The sequence below is a fragment of the Silurus meridionalis genome, chromosome 2 (assembly GCF_014805685.1).
Source record: "Silurus meridionalis isolate SWU-2019-XX chromosome 2, ASM1480568v1, whole genome shotgun sequence".
Taxonomy (NCBI): domain Eukaryota; kingdom Metazoa; phylum Chordata; class Actinopteri; order Siluriformes; family Siluridae; genus Silurus; species Silurus meridionalis.
Window position 1 is genome coordinate 4,241,255 of NC_060885.1, and position 16,844 is coordinate 4,258,098.

General features: G+C 38.8%; 1 protein-coding gene across 1 annotated transcript in view; it reads right to left on the bottom strand.

Moving 5' to 3' along the window:
• Positions 1-375: 375 nt before the first annotated feature.
• galntl6 (polypeptide N-acetylgalactosaminyltransferase like 6) overlaps positions 376-16,844 on the bottom strand; it is a 290,808-nt gene continuing 274,339 nt past the window's right edge. Inside the window, exons 11-13 of the mRNA XM_046838264.1 lie at positions 9,464-9,580; positions 5,996-6,145; positions 376-1,386 (exon numbers count right to left, since the gene is read on the bottom strand). Coding sequence (XP_046694220.1) covers positions 1,219-1,386; positions 5,996-6,145; positions 9,464-9,580 — 435 coding nt within the window. The 3' untranslated portion in view covers positions 376-1,218. The remainder of the gene's footprint in view (positions 1,387-5,995; positions 6,146-9,463; positions 9,581-16,844) is intronic.

The following is a 16,844-nucleotide window of genomic DNA, read 5'->3' on the forward strand; positions in this document are numbered from 1 at the left end:
AGAGGTTGTTGTGGTATGGAGACGGATGATCCGCTGTGGAAACCTCTAACGGGAGAATCTGAAAGAAGATGATCACAGATCATTTGAATGACATTACAGAGGAATCTCTCCAAACAATGTTGATGTATAAAATATTTTCAGATTTTCTACTAAAAAAGTCTGAATAAAGCATCACAGAATCGAGTATTTCGGCGATCCATGGTTTACTGTCATAGAAATAAATCTATAAATCTATAATTAATAAATACATGAAAATAATATTTTAATTCCAGCATCTAATTGGATGGTTTTTAGTGTGCAAATGTATGCATATTTAATCAGAAGAAGCCTCATTTGCATAAATACATACTGAAACATCAGCAATCAGCTGGCAAGGATTAATTGTGATATCTATGTGTTGTTTAATGTAAAAAAAAAACCTATAGAGAGAAAAAACGAACCATTTCATACAGTTTCTCTGTATAATAACGAGAACATGGAGGAAAGGAGTCTGTATCTACTCACATTTGTACTGATTTTTTGTACTTTATTTAGAATTGAGATGATAGGAACTGGGGCAGGAAAGGGGCATGATTCTTAGTGAAAAAAAAAAGGAAAAACATTGAATCCTGTCATCTCCAGCTCTGTGGGGCAAATCCGATTTCATTTCTTACCCTTGGTCGAAGGTAAAACAAAGTCAGTTACACATATAATAGCTTATCATGGCCAACCCCCCCCCCCCCAAAAAACAAAAAACAAAAAAACGAACAAATAAATAGAAATAAATACACAGTCCAAACAAACCTCCTCAGACCCACACAGAGATGCTAAAACGTCACTTCCGGGTTTATTTTCCCGGTACGGTACAAATCCACCATGCGATATCGATAGGGTGAGGAGGAAACGATATTTAAACAGAGCACTGCTGATCAGTGTGTTAGAAAGAACTGGGGGCCGAGCTGAAAAAGAGAAAGAGAACGAGAACGAGAGAGAAGAACAGGTTCTCCTTGACCTGCTAGCCATCTGAGGGTCCCATGAGTCTTTCAGGTTCTGCCCCATCTTCATGCCCCTGCCCATGAGCCGCCCCTTCCTCTTCTGCTCCTGCACTAGTGGGCATTTTGGGAGGATGAGGGGTGAGGAAGTAGGGGGGAGCCACACTCAGACACTAAGTAAATCTACCCCCCTCGCTAAGGATTCTGGGAGCCAGTCCACTGGCTGGCTGCGTTTTTCCAAAGCGTCCTAGGAAGTGGTGGCGCTGTTGAATTTGTCCAGGATGGTGAGGTTGACTCTCTGGAAGAGCCACTGCTGCGTCGACGACTCGGGATCGCACTTGTTCATGAAAATCCGCTTATCGGTGGGGCTGCAGTCCATGCATCCGCTGCTCACTGGGTGGTAAAGAGACTTATCCTGCAACCACCAGAGTAGACAGAGAAGGGAAATTTATTATTACAAAAAACTTAGATACGCTAAAAAATAAATATTCATGGGGCAAAGAAGAGGCAGAGGAAGGGTTTAATCCGGCTGTTATCTCCTGTTCCCCTTCAGTCAGATTACAGGGATGGAACTAAGCGACCGAAACCTTTTTTTTTTTTTTTTTTTACACCCCCTTAATCATTAATGCTTACTTTATTTTATCAGTAAAGGTTGGGAGCTTGAGGAATCAACCTTGTGAGGAATCTGAGTGAAAGTACATCAGAATCAGAATCAGAATCAGAATCAGGTTTATTGGCCAAGTGTGTTGACACACACAAGGAATTTGGTTCCAGCTGTTTGTTACTCTCAAAAGTACAGACATAAATAAAAACCTATACATGACAAAACAGACACAACAAGACAAAAACAGACTATACAAGACAATACAGACAATACAGACAATATGAGACAGTATAGACAGTGTGGGTAATAAATAGGGATTACAGACCAGTAATGTACATAAAGTGTGGGAGTGCATGGTAGTGCAGAGTGGGTACACTAAGGCTACACTAAGGCTACACTAAGGATTCTGTGTGTGTGTGTGTGTGTGTGTGTGTGTGTGTGTGTGTGTGTGTGTGTGTGTGGTACATTTTATATTACATTTTCCATAGATATGATCTACGTTACTGTTTTATTTATTTCAGCAGACTTTAACAAATGTCTTCATTCCTTCAATCCTCCATTCATTCACTTCCTCGATATGCAGAAATGTCAGGATTTTCTCCTTCTAAGAGAAATTCTTGACTCAGGACTTTAAACGCAAAAGAATCCATATCTCTAAACCGTCATAAATGCCACTGGTATTTATTGGTAAACAAACTTGTGGTCTGCACTTATTAGGTTTGTGAGTGAACTCAGATCTTAAATGTAAGATAAGATGTTAAAGTTTTTATTAGGAGTGATTAGAAATGAATTTATTAGAGGGACAGCGCATGTAGGACGTTTTGGAGACAAGGTGAGTGAGGTGAGATTAAGATGGTTTGGACATGTGCAGAGGAGGGACATGGGGTATATCAGTAGGAGAATGAAAAGAGGAAGAACAAGGAGGAGGTTTATGGATATGGTGAGGGAAGACATGCAGATAGTTGGTGTGAAAGAGGCAGATGTAGAGGACAGGGGGGTATGGAGACGGATGATCCACTGTGGCGCCCTTTAATGGGAGAAGCCGAAAGAAGAAGAAGAGAAAGATACTAATCACTAAGAAAGTTCATAAAATTTTTTAAAACACATTGTAATAAGTTGTCAATGTCTAGATGAATTCACTAAAGTACCACAGGGGCTGCGGGGGTCCGTCCAAAATTTGCTAAATTTCTGAACTCAGAACGGTCTTAGATCGTAACCCCAACAAGTTCTGTGGGAACCACTGTAGATATATGTATACATATATACAGTATACATGTAAGAAAGTGAAAAAAAAGACTGAAGTAAGGAGAGGAAGAAGAGTAAGATGGGTTATTGCTCTCCCGGTTGATTTATTGCTCGGTTCACTTCAGGCTCCTCCGCCACCAGCCTCCACCTCTGTCCTTTCAAGTGTATATTGCCTTTGTGCGCCACCGTCATTGACCTATCCTGCAATGACGGTAATTTCTCTAGTCAGGCCCTTCATATCATCTTGCTGGGAGGCTGGAGGAACACGACCACGGCATCAGCCTCCATCATTTATGGCAGAGCCGTAACGTGCACTCTGAGCAGAGCACGGCTGTGCCGGAGCTCTTCGTAATAAAGCATCCACCTGCTCCTGCGCTAAACCTGCAGCAATGCCACAAAGAGCTCGGCGTTATTCAGCACACTCCGAGCGAGGACGAGAGCAGATTTCACATAAAAATACAGGGGAGCATCGTACGCTGTAGAAGTGGTTCACTAGGGTAGGTTATTTATCTTTCTACCCCTTAATGCCACCTGCTAACGCACCGGGGGAGGCATAATCACAGTGCAGCGTTCTTTCATCTCAAATAAACTGGTTCTTTTTTTAGTTGGTGTTTTTCAGAAGAGATTGTCTTTACAGCAAAAAGAAAAAATCGATTCTTAACTAAATCAGAAGTCCTAAAAAGTCAATCACTTGTGTGTCTGTTGCTGCATAGCTACTGTAGTTCATACAAATAAACACCAAATCATATTCAATGCACAGCATTTTACTAAATCTGGGATACTCAAGTCAAGTCAAGTTTATTTCTATAGCGCTTTTCACAACAGACATTGTCTCAAAGCAGCTTTACAGAAATCAACAGTCAAGGTGAATGGTGTGTATTTATCCCTGATGAGCAAAACTGTGGCAAGGAAAAACTCCCTTAGATGTTATGAGGAAGAAACCTTGAGAGGAACCAGACTCAAAAGGGAACCCATCCTCATTTGGGTGACATCAAGAGTTTGATCATAAATCTTTCAACAATACAGAACACTGGAGAGTGAGAACTAACATGAGTACTGGAGTATAAGAAGTAATGTTCTTTCTACAGTCATATACAGTCTTTATGGTTATAAAACTAGGAGCTACTGAGCTCAACATCTGTGATCATCACAGATCCAACACCAGCTTCTCCATGCCAGAGCCTTTAAACTACTAAATACTAAATACGATACTAAAACAGAAGGATTGTTCATGTGCAATTCACCAAGAAAATACAAAAAAGAAATTAAAGTCCATTAACAAAAACACTTTTTGGCCACGTCCACACTGATATAGTTTCGTATTAATATTTATATTATATATTTAATATTTGTATTGTTTTATTTAACTCTCGTCCTCTTCTCTCTTTCTCGGTCTTCTCCGTTTCCTTCTGGCTTCCGAAAAAAACGCATTTTTAATCGTTGGCGTGACGTTTCAAAGAGCCGTGAAGTGAATAAACGTCAGACGGAAATGACGAGTGTCGAAGGGTCTTATGTTTTTCTCATACGCAGAACAGCAACTTTTGGGAAACTTTAGAACATGAAAGTGTGGACGCAGAAAGTTTTTTAGACAAAAACAAAACTTGTTTTTAAAAGTATTAATATTAATGTATGCATAGACTTTGTGTATTTTTTGTTTTATATATATATATATATATATATATATATATATACTTTTCCAAAATCTTTAGGAACCCTGATGTATTAATCTAAACTCTACTGGCCATGCTGTTGAAGGAAAATTACAACAATGAGTCTTAGCTGAAGCGCTAATGATACTGCTACCACATAAAACCTGATCACATGATCCACCATATGGGCAGTACAGTGTTTAATGCAGACTGAAGTGCCTCCCCCACTGCTGATGAGCCCTCGCTGTAACGAACGTATGAACTCAACAGCCCAGTGCTCAGTGCGAAAAAGTCTAAATTGAGCTAATTCATTCAAGCCGATCATCAAACATGCTAATCAACTGTGTTTGTGTGGTGGCCTGGGAAAAGCCTTCACATTATCACACTTTGTTCTCCCATATGTGAATACGTACTGATTACAAACTCAACTGATTCAACTACCCACAGACTTATACAGACAAAAATTAGTGGACACCTGACCATAAGATTGGTATGTGTTTTTGGAGAATCCCATTCAACATTTAGTCCCCGTTCACTCTTAGAATAAACTCCACTCTTCTTCTGGGAAGATGTTCCACTATATTTTGAGTGTGCTTCTGGAGATTTGTGTGATATTTCATTTAAAAACAAGGGTGTTAGTAAAGTCAGGTGCTGGTGTAGATGAGTTGAGGAGGTCAGTTCATCAGAGCTATATAATAAGATATTCCACTGCAACCCATGTAAAGCAGATCTTTATGGAGTTGGCTTTGTGAACAGGGGCATTGTCATGATGGAACAGGCTTGGGTCTACTAGTTATTGTAAGGAAAATGATATTCCTCTTCTACCACAATAAGCTGATAAGTGAATAATCAACCAATTTTTTAAAATGTATACTGATAAAACAAACACACCATGTAAAATAGTACTGACCTTTATTATAAAATAAAGTACTAAAATCATAAAATGTGCTAAATGAATTGAATATGAATGTATTAATTAATATGCAGCTCACATGTAAAAACAAACAGCATGTGGTGTCAGTGATTTGCCTCTAGAGGCCGCTATTTCAGTGGACCTTCTCCCGCCCCAGCAACAGACGCATGGCGGAAAAACTATCGGTATTTTTGCTTATAGTTTCAGCAGTCATCTGTAGTTGCAGGTAATGTTGTAAAACATTCCTGGTTCAGATTTCAATAAAGTGGCAGAACAGTTCCACTTAGTTTCTATTTTGCTATAATAAAATGTATAATAATAAAATAAAATGCAGCTTTTATGAAATTGAAGAACAGGAGTGTCTTTGTTTAACAGTGAGAATTTAGAAAAGTGCAGTATACAGGTGGCAAATGGGGCATCAATGGGTAAAAAATATCTATTTATAGTAGTCATGCGATTTATTCTATTTTAGTCCTACAGATATTTACAAGACATTTTATCTGGATACATGGACATTTTATATGGAAATCCTGCCTAAAAGTTTTCTTGGATGTATGGGAACATTGCATTATAAGTATGTTTTGTGTATGTGTGTGTGGTGTGTGTGTGTTACCCTGCGGTAGCTCCAGTGCTGGTTGCCCCTCATGCCATGGCAGTCATACAGAGTGGCAGGGCTGCTCTGAGAGATGGCATCGAAACACAACTTCCTGGTGTGCAGAGGGTCCCCGGGCCTGATGTCCTCCCTCCAGCCAAAGGTAAAGATCTAAAGCAAAAGCCGGAAAATCATTCCTATTTGTGACGTCATTAAACTGCATGTTACAGTATTACACAGCAAGTGTTTATCAGCATTGCGGTCAGTTGAAATGTATAATGATGCATAGGTTTTAGGGATGTACGTCTCTATCATTTTTCTTAAGTGCCTTCTGATTTCTAAAGCATGGCCCTTTCACAAACACGCCTTTGTAGTGCAAAAAAGAAACTTTTACTGTTCTGTGTGCAGGAAGTTACAGCTCTACCTCTGCCATGTTAATCTGTATTCTATGTGAATCTCAGGACACGTCTCGACCTCCGTAGTGTTGTGACACGTCATATTCATGTAACAGCAGCGGTGCTGAGAGAACGCGCTCGAGAAACAGTTTAGCGAGAAGAAATTCATCTACATATTAAATATTGGTCACAAATTATTGGTCACTTTCAGTGTCCATTGTTAAAAGTGCTATACAAATAAAAACAAATTGAATGCCGATGCAGCGATGCGAATCCATGAATCTTACCATCTCAATAGGTCCGCATTATTTAAACACAACTTCCCAGTCATGGAAAACTCAACTGGTTGTATCTAATAAATGGCTGACTTTTGTTTTACGTACACAACATCCTTGCATATGAGTCTTAGGCTGCCGTCACAGTTTGGTTCTTCTTCACATCGCAGCTGCCATGGCAACACTGCCATGCGCTCGTTATTGCGGTATTAGTTTTGCTCGAGTCTGTTCCTTTAGCTCGATTCACTCTCCACTTACCATATGGTGCACTATATTTAATTTAATTATGAGCGAGCAAATTATATTATACAACCCACTCCAAATCGGCCGTATGACTGAGGCACACTACCTCCACACTAAGCACCGTGTCTAAAGGGGACTATATTGTATTTTTATATTAGAAAAAATTATATTGAACTACAACAAAAGGCAGAATGTACTTGTTAGTGTATTATATAATAAAGAAAAGCACATGCATTTAGCATTCTAGTTCACCTCATTTCAAGTTGTTCAAAAGGGTTGAGGGTCAGAGCTGTATAGCAGGCCACTCAAGATCTTCCACTCCATCCTTTCCAATCTGGGAAATAAATTCCATTTCCTGCCTCTTATGTTATTAGTATAAATGAGGTGGCATTTTGTAACATGCCAACAGATGGCAGCACAAGGCTGCACACACACAGTCACAGGGAGCACCGATCTTCATAAGTCAGTGTGCCAAAAGACATTGTCATGCATACCACGTTTTTTTTTTTTTTTGGAAACTTTTCTACCACCTCATACATACACTATATGGACAAACGTTTGTAGACACCTAAACATAAGATTACTATGTACTAGTTTTTGAACATCCCATTCCATATTTAGTCTCCATTTGCTATTATAATATTCTCGGCTACTCTGGGAAGATGGTTTCACTAAATTCTGGAGGGTGCTTGTGGAGATTTGTGCCAAGGCATTAGTAAAGTCGGGTATTAATGTAGGTGAAGTGAGGAGGCCTGGGGTGCAGTCAGGGTTCTAGTTCATCCCGAACGTGTACAAAGGTTGAGTTCAGAACTCTATAGCAGGAGATCTTCCACTCCAAACTATGTAAACTATATCTGCATGGAGCTGGCTTTGTGCACAGGAACATTGTCATGTCGGAACAGGTTTGAGGTCTCCTAAAACTTAATTCAAACTACTCCACTTATTGATGGATTGATGGCAGGAGAACAAATGCGCTAAACTAACAAGAAAGAAAGATGGAGACAGACAAAACAAAGCTCTATTACCAGAGAGATTTAAGTTCTCATAGGAAATTAATGAAAAGTGTTATATTTAAGTGTAGATCTGCTGATGGTGCATTAGATTTGAGCATTTCTGTATAACCAAACAAACACTTTTGTTGGGAATGCAGTGTCCAATCAAAGCGTTTGATTCGTCACTGTGGAAAACGGCAGTTGTTCAATGCGTGTGCTCCCTGTCTGAATTCTGAATCTGCATTTGCGATTTCTCTCATTATCATAAATTACACTCTATGCATAAATGCATTAAATGCATAACTCACATTAGAGGCAAGTCATCAACTGTAGTGTTTTTTTATATATTTTTTTTTAATTTAATTTTTCTTCTCGTTTTCTTCTCGTTTTTGCAAATTTTAAATGCGCTACTTTTTACTTTTACTTAAGTAGATTTTTAGACCTGTAACTTTACTTGCACTTATGTAAAATTTAATTGAAGTAACAGTACAGAACAGAACATTTTATTACTCTTTTCACCTCTGTGTAGGGAAAAAATCACAAGGTGGTACTTCCTGTTTTTGGATTCTTTTCCTAAAACCTTTTATTTTTTCAGCAAGTTAATTTCACTCATCATTGTGCATCATTCTATAAATAAATGCTTGAATGCATTTACTATCTTGAAATACCCTTAATAATCTAACATATATAATCTATACATATATTTTACAATATACTCACCTATGTTATTTATTTTTTTTTATTTTTTTAGGTAACACTGTGCTGGTGATACACACTCGTACCCTATCCTGCATGTTTATCACTGTCTTCTTAATTTATCTTCTCATTTATAAAATAGAACTATTCTGACTGTGATCAGGAGCAAATGAGTTTTTGTAGTGGCCTCGCTCTAGAAGATCCGACATCATACAGTGTTTAGATCCACTCCTAGTCTCACACAGCTCTTCCAGTTAATGAGGGTCTTTACATCACAGCCAGGGCTTCAGAGCTCCACAATTATGTGACTGGTGTGCTGTAGATTAGCACATTGTTTCTGCTCTTAATGCTAGCTTTTAAGTGTTCCCTATAAAGATCAGGTGTAATGAGCTACTCTGCTGATTCAGCAAAAACAATGTGTAGGGAAAGAGAACTGAGAATTCAGGATTCAGTGGTAACAGTGTTTGGGTTACACAGCTGAGGATTCAGAATTTAGTGGTAACAGTGTTTGGGTTACACAGCTGAGGATTCAGAATTTAGTGGATAAAGTGTTTGGGTTACACAGCTAAGGATTCACGATTCAGTGGTAACAGTGTTTGGGTTACAGAGCTGAGGATTCAGTGGTAACAGTGTTTCGCTTATACAGCTGAGGATTCAGAATTCAGTGGTAACAGTGTTTGGGTTAAAGAGCTGAGGATTCACGATTCAGTGGTAACAGTGTTTGGGTTAAAGAGCTGAGGATTCAGGATTCAGTGGTAACAGTGTTTGGGTTACAGAGCTGAGGATTCAGGATTCAGTGGTAACAGTGTTTGGGTTACAGAGCTGAGGATTCAGGATTCAGTGATAACACAGATAGACGGTCTGTATGAGTGAGAAATGCTGTGTCACCTGTTCGTGTGCCCAGGTTCTCTCGGCTCCCTCTTTCAGGCAGCTGTCCAGACGGAGCTCTGTTCCTGTTGAACCATGTTTGGTGTCAATACACAGTCCCGATGCTGCGTTGCGGATCTACACACACACACACACACACACACACACACACACACACACACACACACACACACACACACACACACACACACACAGATATGTATACTTTTTATGTGCATCAAAATAACAAATTTCTGTCATTCACCTTATTTACACATTGGTATTCCTCAACATATTCTGTCTGTCTGTCTGTCTGTCTGGGTCTTTTTGTCTGTTTGTGTGTCTGACATACAACTATCCATAGCAGAATTTCGTCTGCATTTTTTTAATGTTAATAATATTTCAGGCTAATTCATATATTATCTGTCCGTCTGTCCGTCTGTTCCGTCTTCATCCAATATAATGCAGTATCCAAATCTGTGTCTGTCTGTCTAACATACAACCATCCAGACCAGAATATAATCTGTATTATTTGATATAACGTAGCTAATTTGTCTGTCTGTCTGTCTGTCTGTCTGTCTGTCTGTCTGTCTGTCTGTCTGTCTTCATTTGGCTGGATACCCAGATACATAGCAAACCAGCTGTCTAGCTACTCTCTATCCATATGTCCATCAGTTCATCATAAACACACTTCTGTATACTTTTTAAATATACTGTATTTGTGTGAGAGAAAGAAGCATGTACTTAGGGGTATTAAAACAAATCCAACAGCAGTGATTTCAAAAGATAAATGTGACAGATGTGTTAATAAATAGCAGATCTGTCTGTGTTGCAATTCTATGATAAATATCTCTGGATAGATTTGTGCTATTTTTAATTTCTCTCTCACACATGATTCACCATATGGGCAGTACAGTGTTTAATGCAGACTGAAGTGCCTCCCCCACTGCTAATGAGCCCTCGCTGTAACGAACGTATGAACTCAACAGCCCAGTGCTCAGTGCGAAAAAGTCTAAATTGGGCTAATTCATTCAAGCCGATCATCAAACATGCTAATCAACTGTGTTTGTGTGGTGGCCTGGGAAAAGCCGTCACATTATCACACTTTGTACTATATTGTTCTCAGAATGGCCCTGCACTGAGACATCTTCCTCTTTGTACGAATCTCATTCAAAAAGTAGATTTGTAGCACTCAGAAAGTCTCCTATTTGTGAATACGTACTGATTACAAACTCAGCTGATTCAACTACCCACAAACTTATACAGACAAAAATCTGTGGACACCTGACCATAAGACTGGTATGTGTTTTTGGAACATCCATTTTAACACTGTCTGTCTGTCTGTCTGTCTGTCTGTCTGTCTGTCTGTCTGTCTATCTATCTATCTATCTATCTATCTATCTATCTATCTATCTATCTATCTATCTATCTATTCATTTATCCATCCACCTACCTATCTATCTATCCATTCACCTATTCATCCACCCATCCATCCATTATTCCATCCATCCATCCATCCATCCATCGATCCATCCATCCATCCACCTATTCATCCACCTATTCATCCACTTATCCATCCATCCATCCATCCATCCATCCATCCATCCACCTATCCATCCACCTATCCATTCACCTATTCATCCACCCATCCATCCATTATTCCATCCATCCATCCATCCATTATTCCATCCATCCATCCATCCATCCATCCATCCATCCATCCATCCATCCATCCACCTATTCATCCACCTATTCATCCACTTATCCATCCATCCATCCATCCATCCATCCATCATCCATCCATCCACCTATTCATCCACCTATTCATCCACTTATCCATCCATCCATCCATCCATCCATCCATCCATCCATCCATCCATCCATCCATCCACCTATCCATCCACCTATCCATCCACTTATCCATCCACCATTCACCTATTCATCCACCCATCCATCCATTATTCCATCCATCCATCCATCCATCCATCCATCCATCCATCCATCCATCCACCTATTCATCCACTCATCCATCCATCCATCCATCCATCCATCCATCCATTCCATCCATCCATCCATCCATCCATCCATCCACCTATTCATCCACCTATCCATCCACTTATCCATCCACTTATCCATTCATCCATCCATCCATCCATCCATCCATTCCATCCATCCATCCATCCATCCATTCAGCATCTTCCACTTAATTGTTCTGAAAATGTCTCTGCACTGAGACCTCACTTTTTTCACACACATCTCAGTCTGAAATAAATATATAGTGCTCAAAAGTCTTCCATTTCACCACATACAACGTGAATTAATGAGGTTTCTGTCTTTAGATTGTACAGCTGCATTTGTAAAACTGGCCTCCTACACACCATGATGTTTGAAAGATGCAATTCAGAGTGAGGTTTGAAAGTGACTCAAAACCATTTTGTTTTTTGGAGGAAGTATAAGCAGAAAATCTTTTAGCCAAATCCCAGATTTAGTTTTCTACCTGGGAGAATTTGTGAGCGATAACGCCTGTTGTATTGTGCACTGCATGACCGCGCTCACGGGGCACATGCTTCTCGTTTCTCGATTTTTGATCACGTTTTTCACATCTTGTTCTTGGTTGTTTCTTGATCACTAGACCCATCGGCTGTTTGCTCTTTATAATTTTGGATCCCGTTTTGGATTTTTCTGCCTGTTTATCTAAGAAAATGTTCTCCTTTATCAGCACTGACATCCTCCTTCTTGAATAATAGTTCATGACAATATTCAAATGGAATTTTTCCAGACTGCTGCATTTGTATATAGTATGAAAAACACATCAAATCATTCAGAAGATATTTGAGTACATAAAGAATCGTTATCTCAACAAGACTTGCAGAAAAAAATGCAGAAAGTGCTGAGGTTGTAGATTGTATAAGCTACACAGTGATATTTGGGTTGGACATAGTGGTGCCATTTGATGGTTCAGTGCTTAAAGCCCTGGTATTGCCATATTATGTCTTTTGGGCCCCTGTGCAGGGCCCTTAAGCCCTTTGTGCTCCAGGGGTGCCATACCATGAAGGATTTTTTTGGAAATGCTTTGCATGCTTTGGAAAAAGAAAGTCAGTTGAAAGTGAATCAAATCCATATAGTTTTGGTGAAATATACAGACCCGATTCATAAATTAAAAAAAAAAAACATAAAATGAAAAAAAACAACAGAATGCAATGATTTACAAATCTCATAAACCCATATTTTATTCACAATAGAACACAGAAAACATATATAATAAGTTTAAACTGGGGAACCACCACTGGGGAAACTGGGGAAACACCACTGCATGTCGTACCCTCTATGTATGTGACAAATAAAATTTGATTAGATTTGATTAGATTTGATTTGAAATGCACCCCCAGTGCATTTGATGGCTACAACACGTCTAAAAAAAAGTTGGGACGGTTCAACAAAAGTCTGGGTGAAAATATATGTTATTAAAATTAAACAGTTGGGAAACATTCTAGGTTAATTGACAGGTCGTAGTAAAAATTTTATATTTTTTAATATATATATATTTTTTGGTTTCATTCTGAATACAATATGGATTTATGAGATTTGCAAATTCTTGCATTCTGTCAAATTATTTATTATTTGTGTATCAGAAAACTATCGGTAGACACTGAAATCACATTGGTGAGGGATTACATGAACAGCATTTCTCTTTGTGTGAGATTTTTGGGTTACGCAATAGAATTTGTTTGGAGTTCTGAAAATACTCTGAAGTTGTATCTCCGCTCTGTATTACTCAGTCTGGCGTTTGAACTAACGAAGGCTCCCTGAAGCTACACATTGTGTGATAAAACTGCTGATGGCTACAGATTACACCTGACAGAAATCAGGAAAGCGTCAAACAACAAGACGCTCATCAGAAAAAAAGCTGAAATGGACCACTTTCAGGAAATCCAGAATATATCAAATAGTAATAGTCTGTATTTCAAGAGTCTCTGAATTCTGGCACTAATATTTTTTCCCTAGTGGCGCTTGAAGGTTTGTGAACCCTAATAGTTTTCTGCATAAATATGACTGAAAAACACCATACAAAAAAATCCAAAGGGTTCACAAACTTTCAAGCACAAGTATATGACCTCAGCCATCAATACACTCCACTCAGGATAGGAAAAAAAAGACTCTGAGTTATTTAAATAATGACTCACGCTGAATCACACTGCTGTAGCCTCCAGTCATTACCCTGAGGGTCAGTGCGCACTTTCCCCATCATTTCTTTTCCTATTTTCATGCCTTTTTGATTGGCTGTCTCATTTGCCTAATTCTTGTTAAGACATTCTGGTGTGCTGGAGAGAGTAGAAGAAGAGCTCAATAATGAATGAACACTAGAAATGCAACACACACACACACACACACACACACACACACACACACACACACACACACACTGGGCAGACAGCCATGGAGGAAGCAGAGCTTAAAGAAAAGTCACTCACACTTCCATCCTGAGAGGTTATATGCACACTGTGGCTGTAATGTTTGCAATTTTATGTCGTTCAAATCAGAATCCTGAAACAATTCAATCAATCTGACTCAAAAGTATGTTTTCCAAAACCCTGGAAATATCTCTTGCAATAAAAAAAAATTAAAAATCCGATCTTGAATGAACACAAAGTTATTTTTTTCCTGATTTTTTTTGTTTGTTTTTTGTTCATCCTGGAAATGAGAGGAAGTGAAACGCAGTGGTGCATGTACGAGAGGAAGTTTTGTGCACACTATAATTAACTAAAACAAAGTCCTTTTCTAGTAAAAAAAAAAAAAAAAGGTATACACTATTATTTTTCTTTTCACATTTTTTAAAGATAATGAGGAGAGCGGTGCACACAACAACATGACATCCATATTAAGTGTCTAAATCTTTTAGTCTAAATGTGGCACATTGCTTTTTGCAGGTTTAAAAAAAAAAAAAAAAAAAAACTTTCCGAATATAAAAATAGCACAAAAATAAAAAAATTAGTAGTTTACAAATTTAATTAATTATTTAAGGAGCCTTGGGAAAAAAACAAAACAAAAAAAAACATAAAAAGAAAGTCTGTTCCTTTTGTTTCTATGCAACATGGACTGTGGACAGTGGATGATTGGAAGAAAGTTTCCCTCATATGTCTCCATCCCCCCCTGTCCTCTACGTCTGTCTCTTTCTAACCACCTGCATTTCTTCTCTCACCACATCCATAAACCTCCTCCTTGGTCTTCCTCTTTTCCTTCTTCCTAGTGGCTCCATCCTCAGCATTCTCCTACTGATATACCCCATGTCCCTCCTCTGCACATGTCCAAACCATCTCAATCACACCTCCCTCACCTTGTCCCCAAAACATCCTACATGTGCTGTCCCTCTGATAAACTCATTTCTAATCCTGTCCATCATCGTCACTCCCAACGAAAACCTCAACATCTTCAGCTCTGCTACCTCCAGCTCCACCTCCTGTCTTTTACTCAATGCCACTGTCTCTAATCCATACAACATCTCAGGTCTCACCACAGTCCTATTAACATTCCCTTTCACTCTCACAGATACTTTTCTATCACAAATCACTCCTGCTATCACTCTTCTCCACTCACTCCACCCTGCCTGCACTCTTTTCTTCACTTCTCTAACACACTCTCCATTACTCTGCACTGTTGACCCCAGGTACCTGAACTCCTCCACCTTCTCCACCTCTTCTCCCTGCAACCGCACCCCTCCACTGCCTCCCTCTCATTCACACACATGTACTCTGACTTACTCCTACTGACTTTCATTCCCCTTCTCTCCAGCGCGTCTTCAGGCTCTTCTCAAATTGCTCCCTACTCACACCACAAATCACAATATAATCCACAAACATCTCCACGCTTCTACTGGTATGTGGTATGATGTGGTATGGTTCTCTTCTTCCTTCTAATAGCTGCTCTCACTTCCTGTTTCACCATTTCCACCTAATCCAACCTTCTCTCTCTCTCTCTCTCTCTCTCTCTCTCTCTCTCTCTCTCTCTCATTTTCCTCATTCATCAGCTGCTCCACCTTTAACTGCACCATTTACAGGAGCACATTTCGTTCTCCCCAAAGAGAAAGACGACCAGTGATATTAAATGACTGCTTTAATAATTAGTCATGGCTGTGTTTTCTGGGAAAATGGGTTTTGATAAACAGGCACTTGTGTGTAACTGGATATAAATAGTGTTAATAGGCAAATGGTAAAAATCCCGATTGGGGTGCAAAGTAGAACTATAGAAAACAAGCAGAGGTTTGTTGATTGGTAAAACGGAAGAATGTACAGAAGTCCAAAAAGGCCATTCTTTATAATATTTCTTTCTTTCATGTTTTATCATGACTACTACATCAAATAATGGTTAAGTTTATTATCCATGATGCTGCGACGACGCTGCCTCTGAAAATATGCTCTTATTCTGAATACACTGAAAAATTAATTACCGGTCACAAGGAATTTTCTAGATGCGGCATCATGGATAATATGTGGACGCGCTTGCTGCCACAAATTGTTATTGATGTGTCCATGATGCATGCTGAACAACTGGTTATATCGAGATCATGAGAAAACAAGAAAGAAAAATATTGAAATGCAAGGCCTCTTAGGACTTCTGTAAGAATGTAGGCAAGTCAATATCAAAAACGCGTGGATGGAGGTGGCAAATGATCTAAGGCTTTTGTAAGGAATTGTAAGTGGATGAGGGTCTCAAATAGAAAGAAAGGTGCTTTATACTTGTTACATTTACAGCACAGTGTAATTCATCTCTAATCCAGGTCTAATGAACAACCTGATAAGGAGGTACGATGTGAAGGTTTTATGTAGAAATGGTACTATATAATGAAACCCTCGGCCTTATGTATTAAAATCAATCTGAATCGATCAAGCGGAAATGTTGAGTTAATAACAAAATGGTGAAAATAGAAAAAAATAAATATTGTTCCTATCCTTTCTTTTGCTCCTGAGTTTAGGTAAATAATGTCTGATATAAACGTGGGCAATGTTCAGATTATGCTATATTTCTCAACCAATCTGTAAATCCTGAATAAAGACTAAGCATTCATGTAAGACAAAAGTGATGGCACCCTATTCCACAAGGCTACATCATAAATGTAGTTTGGTGTAAATTGTGCTAGAAAGGGGCTTCATTTTTTTATTAATTTTTTTTTTTCAATTTAACAAACCTTTAATAAATCTTCAATTAAACTTTTTGTCTTTTTCAATTACATTTTTTATATAAAAACCTCTAGCTAGCGAGTATCATGTTTCTTAGCTACGTTAGTCTCATAGCTTTCGTACACAGCTAAAAATCTAGCAAACATGTCCGAATGAGTCCACACGAGCAGATCAAGTGGACGGACGTGAATTCCGTTTTTACCCAAAATTCAATATCGTTTGAAAAA